At 52.6% G+C, this 11,757-nt stretch overlaps 1 protein-coding gene across 1 annotated transcript in view; it reads left to right on the plus strand.

The window, feature by feature from the left end:
- The window catches only part of MVP (major vault protein), a 30,091-nt gene continuing 18,334 nt past the window's right edge, over positions 1 to 11,757 (plus strand). Inside the window, exons 1-7 of the mRNA XM_015419565.1 lie at positions 1 to 305; positions 948 to 1,123; positions 2,560 to 2,755; positions 2,972 to 3,095; positions 3,177 to 3,308; positions 3,396 to 3,490; positions 7,265 to 7,501. Of these exons, the coding sequence (XP_015275051.1) occupies positions 1,002 to 1,123; positions 2,560 to 2,755; positions 2,972 to 3,095; positions 3,177 to 3,308; positions 3,396 to 3,490; positions 7,265 to 7,501 (906 nt within the window). The 5' untranslated portion in view covers positions 1 to 305; positions 948 to 1,001. The remainder of the gene's footprint in view (positions 306 to 947; positions 1,124 to 2,559; positions 2,756 to 2,971; positions 3,096 to 3,176; positions 3,309 to 3,395; positions 3,491 to 7,264; positions 7,502 to 11,757) is intronic.

An 11,757-nucleotide genomic window follows, 5' to 3' on the forward strand; every position in this document is an offset into this window, starting at 1 on the left:
CCCATGCCGTTATGCTTAACTGCACCGCCTCCTTTGAATGGAGTCTACGATGGCTGCGAAGGCGCTTCTAACTACGCATAAGCAAGCCACTCTTCTTCCAGACTTGGGGGCGGATGATTTCCCCGGTTTGATAATCTCTGGCCGTCTTTCACGCGGCGCGATCCCTTCCTTTCCAGCCCCTTTCACTTTAACCAGCCTCTCCGCCACTCTCGGTTTCGCTCCTCCTCTGCCGGGAACTGTGCGCTGCTGGGGAATTCCCGGCCAGTCTTTTTAACTCTTAACAAAACCAACAAGCTGCCTGCCTGGTAAGTTTTCCCACCCCTTGATCGGCGACCGACCCTTCCCCCCCCCGGTCTGAACGGGGAACCTGGCGTGACCTCGATCCGCAGAGCTTTCTCACAATCTGATTTCGGCGGATGCACCAGCGATCCAGGAGAAAGGGAGAGCTCAGATTTGCAATTAGTTGCAAGGAGTTGTGGGGTGGAGGACTCTCTTGTGCAACAGTGAGAAAGGTCTTCGGGGTGTTTCTGCGTCAGAGATCGAGGTGCAACATTTCCCTTCCCTCAAGCCTGTGATTTGTGCTTTTGCGGGGCCGCCCGCGGGGATCCCCGCGGCTCTGAACCTTGTCATGCGCGTAGTCCTCATGGGTTTGGTTGCTAACCCCGCTATCCTGATTCCACGGCGTGGGGCTGGGTGGGGCCTTTGCCCAGTCCCTGAAGGGCGTGGGCGTGTTAGCTTTGGGTTAAAAGCCAACCTGCCCGATTGGGTCGCTCTGTTTGTTAAAGGATCAGGTGTCAGGAGGTGCAAACAGTTGATCAGGGGCAGATACAAAAGGTGCCGACAGATTTCCTCCTAGCCCTGCTCGTTGTCGGGGGAGGGGGGGGGGAAGGAGATGAGTCAGAGAAAGCTCTCCTCCTCCAGCGGCGGCCTCTTCCCTGTGTCTTCAGAGTTCTGATCACTTGCTGGGACTTCCCTGCGCCTGGACGCCCTCGGGAGACAAGATGGCAGCCGAATCTATAATCCGGATCCCTCCCTATCACTACATCCACGTCTTGGACCAGAACTCAAATGTGACTCGAGTGGAAATGGGTCCCAAGACCTACATAAGGCAGGACAATGAGAGGTGAGCTGAAGGGAGGGAGGGACCCCATAGGGTTGCCAGGTTTCCCCCTCGGCCACCACCGGCAGGGGAGGGGCTGCCAGCTCCAGGCTGGGGAACTTCTGAAGATTTGGGGATGGAGCTTGGGGAGGACCGGGACCTCCGTGGGGCACAACTCACCAAAGCATCCACTTTCTCCAAGGGGGAACTGACCTCTGTAGTCTGGAGAGGAGCTGTAATTCCAGGGGGTCCCCAGGTCCCACCTGGAGGTTGGCATCCCTACTTGGAGAAGTGATATGGATGCCCAGCAGGGTCTGAGCCTCAATGGAATTTTGGGGCCCTTTTCCCATAGCTGGTGAAAAGCAAAGGGAAGCCACAATACTGTTACTGCTCCTGCCTGGAATTTTTCTCCCCCAGCCCAAATGCACTTTCTCTTTCTTCCTTTGATGTCCGGAGAATGTTTTCCTTCTGATTAGGTTTTTCCACATGATTGAAGTTACCTTTACAACGCTGATATTTATTTATTCAGTACATTCCCCCCCCCCAAGAGCTTGGGATGGTGTGCATTGTCCTCCCCTCTTGTATTTTTCCTCACACCAACCCTGTGAGGTAGGCCAGGCAGAGAGTGACTAGCCTGGGATTCACGGCAGAGTGGGGATTTGAATTTTGGTCTCCCAAATCCTAGTCTACCCCCCCCCCCAGCTGCTACACCCCTGTAGCCTCCTAGGAGGAGTTTCCTAGAGCAGCAGTTCCCAACCTTTTCAGTAAGGTGAACCAAAAGTCCAAATTTACTTGGTGTGGTGAGCCAGCCAGGGCTGGCCCAATGTCTTCTGGTCTCCTAGGCAGACATGGAACCCATCGAGTTCAGCATTCCATTTTCTGCAGCAGCTAACCAGGTGCTTTGGAGAATCCAACAAACTTTGCACAAAAGGGCGTGGCTGCCCCACCCCCTACTGTAAACCCCAAGCAAGTAACATGTTGACATACATAGCCTTTGCATAGGGAGGTTTATGTTCCAGCCTTTGACCACCTCTAATCCCCCCTCAGATTCTCAGAAGCTCACTCTAGTAACCGTCAGGACACGTTTTACTTGATCAACAATATATGTAGTGAAGGGAAAAAAATACCAATTAATGTACTGTTTTCTAGGGCCAGATTTTGGCTTCCAAAATACAAAAAGAGAGCAATGGAAAGGGCAGGGCGTGGCCATAAGTGAAGACTGGCTCATGAGCCACTTCCAGAGGCTTCGGGACCCACTTTTGGGTCCCAACCCACAGGATGGGAAACATTGTCTTAGAGAAAGCCACCTTACTACCAGTGTTTGCAGGACTTCTCATGAAGGACATCAGTCTGCCCTGGCAGAAAGCTCAGAGCTCAGATCTACTACTCCTCCCGACGAAAGTGAACCTACAAGCCTGAGAATCTAGCTGCCTGTTCGATCTCCTCCCCTCCCGTTTCAGGATTGTCTTTGCCCCAATGAAGATGGTGATGGTCCCTCCACGCCATTACTGCATCATCCTCAATCCGGTGGTTCGGGGAGCCGATAATGCAGTCCAGTTTGATGCTGTGGGGCAGGTGCGGCTGAGACACGCTGACCTGGAAATCCGGCTGTCCCAGGATCCCTTCCCTTTGTACCCAGGAGAGGAGCTGCAGCAGGTAAGGATAACGTTTGAGCCCGGTGGACCGTTTAAGACCCAACAAATTTCTATTCAAGGTATAGGCTCGAATAAGCTTCTCCACACAGCGGTGGAGTCCTTGCACCATGCTGGGTGTGTGTGTGTGTAGTGATTTCAGGTTGCCTATTGGACTGGACTCCTGGGACTGCCTCCAGGACCTCCTTTGCCTGACACCTCCGTTGTTCTCCCTCTCTAGAGTGTCACGCCTCTGCAGATTGTCTCAGCTAATACAGCCCTCTATCTCAGAGCTCTTCTGGACTTTGAAGATGACCAGTATGGGAAACACGTTGCTGGTGACGAATGGCTGTTTGAAGGACCTGGTAGGCAGCGATCGGTTCCTTTTCTGCCCGGTGTGATTAGAGGCCTGGCCTGCTCTCATCGTGTGCCTCTATTGTTCACAGGCACCTATATCCCCCGCAAGGAGATCGAGGTTGTGGAGACCATCCAAGCCACCATCATTCGGCCCAACCAAGCAATAAGACTTCAGGCCCGCAAGGAGTGCATGGACAGAGAAAAGAATAAACGTGTGACAGGTACCTGCTCTGTCTCTCCCCTCCCACAGCCCTCCGAAGGGCTCTCTCCCCCCCCTGATAGATCTCCTCTTTACCTTCCCTTGGCAGGTGAGGAGTGGCTGGTGAAACGGGTTGGGGCTTATTTGCCTGGCGTCTTTGAGGAAGTGGTTGACACCGTGGATGCCGTTGTGCTGACTGAGAAGGTGAGCCTCTTGTCTGCTGCCCCTAGTGGCGGGTGGGAGAATGCCTCTTTAGGGAGAACAAAGTTTGAGTCCAGCAGCACCTTTAAGACCAACAGAGTTTAATTATAAGCAGGGCTATTTTGGGGCAGGAACGCACAGGAAAGGAGTTCCAGCTGGCTTCCGAGCTGGCCACGCCCAGCAGGAACGTATTAGCATAATAGGCCACACCCAACAGCAGAAACTCATTAGGATTGGCTACATTAGGAGAGTGTGGCCTAACATGCAAAGGAGTTCCTGCTACAAAAAAGCCCCGGGTGTGGACAACAAACAAGGTAAACAGAATAAGAAGCAAAAGGTGGGTGTGGCTGGATAAGCACACGTTTGGTAACATGGGGGTGTGGCCTAATATGCCAATGAGCGGTGCTGTCCGGGGTGTGGCCTAATATGCTAATGAGTTTCTGCTGTTGGGTGTGGCCTATTATGCTAATGAGTTCCTGCTGGACTTTTTCTACAAAAAACCCCCTGATAATAAGTATATAAGCTTCTGTGTGCAAACACACTTCTTCAGATCCACTTCTTCAGAAGTGTGCATGTACATGAACGCTTATGCCTTAAATTCAACTTTGTTGGTCTTAAAGGTGCCGCTGGACTCAAACTTTGTTCTGCTGCTTCAGACCAACACGGCTGGCCCACCTGAATCTACCTTTAGAGAGTCCGGGGGGGGCAGTGTGCTCTCTCTTACCGTGGTAGATAAAACTGAACTGTGGTGCTCAAGTTCTGTGTGCTGCAGAGAATGGGCCACGTGCCACAGTTTTGTGGGTGGGAATACTGTCCACTTCTGACTCCTTGGCTGCTCTGTCTATAACGGATTGCACATTGGCTAGGTGGGAGTAACTTCTTTCTTTCCTAAAGCAACACAGGAGTAAATTCCAGGCAGGCAGCCATGCTAGTCTGTAGCAGGAAAATAAAACAGGAGTCTGGTGGCATCTCTGAGACTTACAGAATTGATTCCAGCTTTTGTGAGTCAGGCCTCACTTTATCAGTTATGTTGATGTTTTAGTCCAGGGGTGGCCAAACTGTGGCTTGCGAGCCACATGCAGCTCTTTCACATGTATCGTGTGCAATGCTCCCTCCAAGCTGTGGAGTCATGTGAGCAAAAAGTCTACTTTGTGAGCTACTGGCACTAAAGTTGTGAGTGAGCGATTTGGCGACTGCATAAATTAGTCTGCTCTGGAGCCCTCCTTCCTGAGCGAAGACAAAAATGTGTGAGCTGGAGGCTAAAAGTCTGTGAGCTAGCTCACACTAGCTCAGCTTAGAGGGAATACTGATTATGTGGCTCCCAGCAGGGCATGGCTCCCTGATCGGTCTTCCCTTCCCCAGCCAGTCTTCCCCTCCCTGGGAAGGCTTGAAGTGTGTGTGTGTGTGGGGGGGGAGCAGAGAAAGAAAGCAGCTTTAACTTTAAATGCGTTCTCAAAACTGCCACCCCCATCTCCTGCTGGCCAGCTTGGAGAAGGCTTTTGTCTCTTTAAATCCCTTCGCCAAGCCAGCCACTGTGGAGGTGTGGTGGGCTTGGAGGACACATTTAAAGTTAAAGTTTTTTCTCACCTCTCCCTCCCCCATCTATTTGCTTTCTTTCCACTTTCTTTCTTTCCATCTTTCTTTCTTTCCATCTCACTCTCTTTTTCTCCCCTCCCTCCCCATCTAAACTTAAATGTGTTCTTCAAGCCCCACCACACTGGCAGACTGGCTTGGCTCAGAGAAGGCATTTGTCTCTTTGCATATTTTTCAATAAAAACGTGTGTGTTCATGTCTTACGGCTCTCAAACATCTGATGTTTATTCTATGTGGCTCTTAACATTAAGCAAGTTTGGACACCCTGTTTTAGTCCATTGCGACAGTTCATTTATATACCCGACTGAAGTGGGGGGGGGGAGGCGTTAGAGCAGCCTGTTTTTGTCAAGCAAGCCCCATCCAGCAGAACAATCCGTTCACTCGGGGTGGGTGATCCCCAAGATACTACATTAATCCTACTTTGCCTGTCTAACAGTTGTGAGTGGCTCCTTCTCACTCCAACAGTGCAAACCTAAACAGACTTGTACCCTTCTAAGCCCACTGGATTTAGAAGGGCATAACTCTGTTTAGGATTGCACCATAAACTCTTTGGATTGGATCCAGTTTTTATACCAGCCATTCTTTGTAACATCCCCCCCCCCCCCCCGCCCACTTTCCCTCCGCGCAGGTTGGATCCAGCCAGTTTTTTCACTCAGTCTCTCCCAATTTCCCTCCATGCTACATCTCTTGTCGCATATGGCTTTTGTTTATGATCCCCAGCATAGCTTTTTTTTGAGGATTCAAAGGGAATACCTCCTTCCTTGTTCACCTGCAGAAAAGCTGGTTGTATCCTACTTCTGTATACAAGTGAATGTGTGCTTTGTGCGTCTGATGGGCTCTGACTCTCAAAGACTTACAGTGGAATAAATACCACGGCTCTCAAAGGTGCCCCTGGGCTCATGTTTTATTTCACTGTATCAGCATTTTTGTAAAGGGAATAGGCTGTAGTGAAATGGAATCGTTTGGGAGGATGCTTTCACAAAGGAGCAAGGGTTATAGTTTATGGCACTGTTTATTGTATGCATATCTTGTATTTAGGGCCTTGTTTTCTAATTTCTGTCATCCGGTTTTTGCATTTCTTATGCTGAGTCTTGGTGTGTTCTTACTGTATTTCCTTCTAACTTTGCGTTCCCATTTTATGTCTCACGCCGTTCCTGCTGCGTTTTGTAAGCTGCCTTGAGCCTTGGTGAGAAAGGCGGACTACAAATACAATAAATAGTAAAGAAATGTGGGCCTTTGCCCTCAGACTTACGAACTAAAAAGGTAACGACAACATGTAAGAGGAGAGGATGGTAAAGGCAGAAGTGGGAGCTCTGAAGCTGCCTGCCTGAACAAAGGGAACGCTTGTATGTATCCCGTTGCGGTCGAGGCCGATCTTTCTTTGTAATGGTGTTCTTCTTTGGATGGACACAGGGAAACGCTCCTGGAGCCTTTGGCTGGTGATGGAGGTGCCCTTCCACCTTGCCTCTGCCATCCCTGGACAAATAGAAGACTATAAACACCATGTATGCAAAATGTTTATAGTCTTCTGTTGTTCGTACACCATGGTCCCGTTTGTCTTTGAATCCCTGGGCAAATGGCAGTTCATAAGAACATAAGAGATGCCAATGTTGGATCAGGCTAAAGGCCCATCCAGTCCAACACTCTGTATCACACAGTGGCCAGAAATACCAGTGCCATCAGGAGGTCCACCAGTAGGGCCAGGACATTAGAAGCTCTCCCACTGTTGACCCCCCCAAGCACCAAGATGACAGAGCATCACTTGCCCCAGAGTCCCTATCTATACCTTGTGGCTAATAGCCACTGATGGACCTCTGCAGAGTTCAAGCAGAGTTTCTTTTTCCAGCAAAGAGGTAAGCTGGAAGAGAGCTTCCTGCAGCTGCTATTGGGCCTAGACCAGCCTTCCTCTTGAGATGGGAGTTCCTCAGACAGGACACAGGCCAGCATTTGGTTCCCCCGAGGTGATCGCTTTATAACCAATGGTCTTGCATTGGACCTGGTGTTTGCAAGGGTGTCTGAGCATGCTGGTGGCGTGAGCGCTCACTGCAGATCTTAATGCCGTGGCAACGATTTCCCGCCTGTGTATTGCAAGGAAGCTGCAGGTTGCTTGTCTGAATCTCCATGGAAGATCCCCAGTGGGTGTCCCTGCGCTTTAACACCCCTTGCCGTATCTCTTCCTTGAAGAAAGCGCTACATCTCCGGGCCACCAAGACATTCAAGGACTCCCAGGGAGTGGTGAGGAAGACGGGGGAAGAGTGGCTGGTCACCATGGCTGACACGGAGGCCCACATCCCCGACGTTTACGAGGAAGTGCTGGGCGTTGTGGACATCACCACCCTCAACAGCTGCCAGTACTGTGTCATTTGTGATCCGGTGGACTCCAGCGGCAAACCACAACTCGGGCAGAAGAAGGTGATCAAGGTACGTCAGTGCCCGGGCCCAGGTTGTGCGACAGGCTGTCCCGGCACCCGGGCTGAGCTGCCAAAAGTCTCACGGCAATCTTATACCCACAGTTATGGTAGATCTCCTTACACTTACTGGGTGCCTTCATTTATGTATGTATGGCAGCTGGCCTGGGGTATAATGTTAGCAGCTTTGGTGGCGCCCTGGTTCTTTGTCCAGCAGTGCTGAAGTTTCCTAGCTTCCAGGCATCCTCACTGCCTTAACATGTCAGCCACAGAGCTTCTATGCCTCGCTAAGGACTCTGGGGCATATTCTAGGTGTGCCATCAGTTCACGCAAAGCGATCCTGCCGTGACGTGGTCCATTGTGGCTGTGCCTTCAGGGGCAGATTAGTGGTGGCGGGCAGGCCCCCTGCCAGGAAGGCTTCTCTGCCATTGCCAGTCTCCAGATGCCAGTGTCCGGATTTATTTATTATTACTAGGGATTTCTTAACTGCCCTTCCCCGCCTACGTGGGGCTCAGGGCGGTTTACAAGAAGAAGAGAAGAGATTGGATTTATACCCCGCCCTTCACTTGGAGTCTCAGAGCGGCTCACAAACTCCTTTCCCATCCCCTCCCCACAACAGACACCCTGTGAGGTGGGTGGGGCTGAGAGAACTCTGACACAAACTGCTCTTTCTCAAGGACAGCTGTGCCAGAGCGTGTGACTGACCCAAGGTCACATCAGCAGGTGCAAGTGGAGGAGTGGGGACTCAAACCCGGTTCTCCCAGATAGAGTCCGCACACTTAACCACTACACCATACAGTTATAAAACCAATGAAAACCTTAAACATACAATATTAAACAAACAACATACATGTTAAACATTCAAATAACAGATGGCCTGTCTAGCATTCAGATTTTTGGGAGGAGGGGAGGGTGCCGGGCAGATGTAGGAAACCGTCGCTCGCCCCAATCGAAAACCTGGTGGAACATCTCAGCCTTGCGTGCCCTGTGGAACTTTAACAGATCAGACAGGGTACGGATGTCATTCGGCAAAGAGTTCCACCAGGCTGGGGCTAAGGCTGAAAAGGCCCTGGCCCTGGTTGAGGCCAGCCGGATACCTTTGGGGCCGGGAACCTTACTAAGCAGTCCCTCACTAAGGGTCCCCGGAACATCATTTGAAAAGTGGTATTGTAGAAGGTGCCTCTATTTCCATCTGTGTGGAGATGGGCTACATTGGCATCCGGAGTGTGGTATCCATTGAACTGGAGGAGGGGGTCCCATTATCCTGTCCTTGTGGCAGCTGGGTCTTTCCCAGGGGCATATAAACCTTAGTGCCGGTTGTAACTCACAGCTGCTGGGGAAGTTTGTGCCACGTTTATTGTAATCTCTTCTGTTAGCGCTGGAGCATTTTAGCTCAGCCAGGTTGGAGGGTGACGCTCCTGCCCTGCTTGATGGCTGGGGGTCACAGCCATCTCTCCACAGCCCCCAGACTCTCCCGGGCTCGGTGCAGGATCCCTGGAGCCCCCACCTGCAGGCCGTAACTCCCCCGGCCCTCTCCGAGCCTCCTTCCTGCGTGCCACTGCTGGGTTTCCCAACTCCGCTCTCAGGGCAGAACAGCTGCCTGCTGAAACAAGCCTGTCTTCGAGTCGCCTCCCTTCCCCCTGACCAAAGGCAGCTGCCCCCCCGCCCCGGACACCCTTCTTTGGCGGCCACCGCTGGCCTATTCCACGTCCGTTGTGTGCTTTTTAAAAATCTACTGCCCTTTACTATGAAGGGTTCTCAAAAGTGGTCCGTGTCAAAAAAGTAAAATAATGACTATGTTGCCAGAGCACTCAAGGCTCTCGCGGGAGGGGGCACCCTCCCTTTCTCTGCTCTCGCTGATGGCCTTTGGAAGCCGGAGGGAGGAGGGATCCCAGCTGGGTCTGGCCCCAGGCGCCACGGAGGGGTGCCCGGCGGCTTCCTGCCTTCTGTCTGATGGCCCCATCAGTGGCTGCTCGGAAGCGGGGGGTGGGGGCTGTCAGGCAGAGCTGGATTCGGTCCCAACAGAGCCCTGCCGGGCTGCTTCTTGCCCTGCCTTTTGCTTGCTGCTGACGCTTGGGTCTCTTGGCCTCAGCAGCCGTACCCTCCATGTCAAAAAAGTAAAATAATGACTGTTGCCAGAGCACTCAAGGCTCTCGATGGAGGGGGCACCCTCCCTTTCTCTGCTCTCGCCGATGGCCTTTGGAAGCCGGAGGGAGGAGGGATCCCAGCTGGGGCTGGCCCCAGGCGCCACAGAGGGGTGCCCGGCGGCTTCCTGCCTTCTGTCTGATGGCCCCATCAGTGGCTGCTCGGAAGCGGGGGGTGGGGGCTGTCAGGCAGAGCTGGATTCGGTCCCAACAGAGCCCTGCCGGGCTGCTTCTTGCCCTGCCTTTTGCTTGCTGCTGACGCTTGGGTCTCTTGGCCTCAGCAGCCGTACCCTCCCTCGCGGAGGGTGTTCGTCTCCATCCAAAATGGAGGCAGAGTCCCATGAATGCAGGATTATGGTGAGAGATGTGTGTCAGCCAGAGGTCATTTTGTAGAAAAAGAGGTGCAGGAGCTCATTAGCATAACTTATTTGCATATGCCACACCCCCTGACATCACCGGAAGTGTGTCAGAAGGCAGCAGCCACCGCTCAGGCTCCACTGGACTGTTTTGGATTGCCAGCTATTGGGGGGGACGGACGTGCAGATCTATCCTCGCAGAGGAGGGAGAGTTTGTACCTGAATAAAACTTGGTCTTAAAGGTGCCATTGGATTGTCTTGGACCGGGGGGAGCTCTGCAGCTTACCTGGCTGCTTCTTGCTCTGACTGAGGGCTGCTGGGAGCAGGGGGTGGGGCTTGTTGCCTGTGCCCGCCCCCTGGGCTCTTTAGTGCCGGAGCTCCGCTCCTGTGCGCTGCTGCAGGAAATGACCCCTGGTGTCAGCTAACAAAGTAGTTCTGTGTGTTTTCTGTCCGTGTGTATCGGAGACAAAGGTTCCAAGTGAGCACCGTGGGTTCCAGTGCTGGCCCGGTTCTAGGTTCTGAGGGGCTTTGGGCAGACATGGCTCCCCTCCCGTGCCCCACCACCAGCAGCCCTGCCCACACATCTCCCTCCTTTCTTCCCATGTACCCCCCCCCACCTTCCCCTGTCCTCTTCCCCTGCCTGCTCTTGACCTCTCCCCCCACCCGTGCTCACAGCCACCCACATCCCCATTCCTCAGGAGCGCTGGGCGGTGTGCGAGGCTGGGAGTGGCGCTGTTGTGACTGTGCAGAGCACCCCTCACGCCACCCACGCAGTGTTCCCTCTAAGCTGAGTTAGTGTGAGGTAGCTCACAGGTTTTTAGCCTCCAGCTCACACATTTTTGTCTCGGCTCAGGAAGGAGGGCTCCAGAGCAAACTAACATATGCAGCAGCCAAAGTTCCTGCTCACAACTTTAAGGCCAGTAGCTCACAAAGTAGAATTTTTGCTCACAGGGCTCCATAGCTTAGAGGGAACATTGCACCCGCGCCCTCTGCCCTGGGCTGCCAGGAGCACAGGAGGTGGAGTGCTTGCAAGCAAGTGGGGGAGGGAAGGATGTGCAGGCAGGTAGGAGGGGTGTGTGTGTGGCAGGAGGCTCTGGGCCCTCTCACCTATCCCAGGTCAGGGTATGCTGACGCTGGCCTAGTTCCAGATTGTCAATTCCTTGCTTAGCCGATGGTGTATGGATTCCCATCCAGAATCTGGCCCTGGAAAAATCCCCTCCTCTCAACACAGGATCAGTGGAGACGCGCGTCTGCACCTCACAACGCTCCCCCTCCGCTGTGCTCTTGCAAGCCGTGAACACACTCTGACTTGCCTAAGCCCATCCCAGATTTCTCCGTGGAGCCAGATAGAGGCCGTTGCTCTGACACTGCAGGGACTGTTGTTTGAGGATGCTCTGAAAGCACTGTCTGTACTCCGCTTGTATTGAAGTTGTAATGAAGGAAGGAGTATTATTTATTTAGATGAGTTCTGGCTGTACTTTTCATTTAAAAGCAATGCTCAAAGTAGGTTATGAAATTAAAGCATAACAGTACAAAATCTCACGTCAATCTGAAATGGCTTCTGAGGTCCTTCTTTGGCTGCCTTTGGCTCCGGGGTTGGGCATTGGCCGGAGACATGGCCTTTTCTGTGGTGGCCCCCAGCTTGCCTCAAATATTCATTTAAGAACATAAGAGACGCCAATGTTGGATCAGGCCAAAGGCCCATCTAGTCCAACACTCTGTGTCACAAAGTGGCCAAAAATACCAGGTGCCACCAGGAGGTCCACCAG

The sequence above is a fragment of the Gekko japonicus genome, unplaced genomic scaffold (genome assembly GCF_001447785.1).
Source record: "Gekko japonicus isolate JY-2015 unplaced genomic scaffold, Gekko_japonicus_V1.1 scaffold923, whole genome shotgun sequence".
In the NCBI taxonomy this organism is placed as follows: Eukaryota; Metazoa; Chordata; class Lepidosauria; order Squamata; family Gekkonidae; genus Gekko; species Gekko japonicus.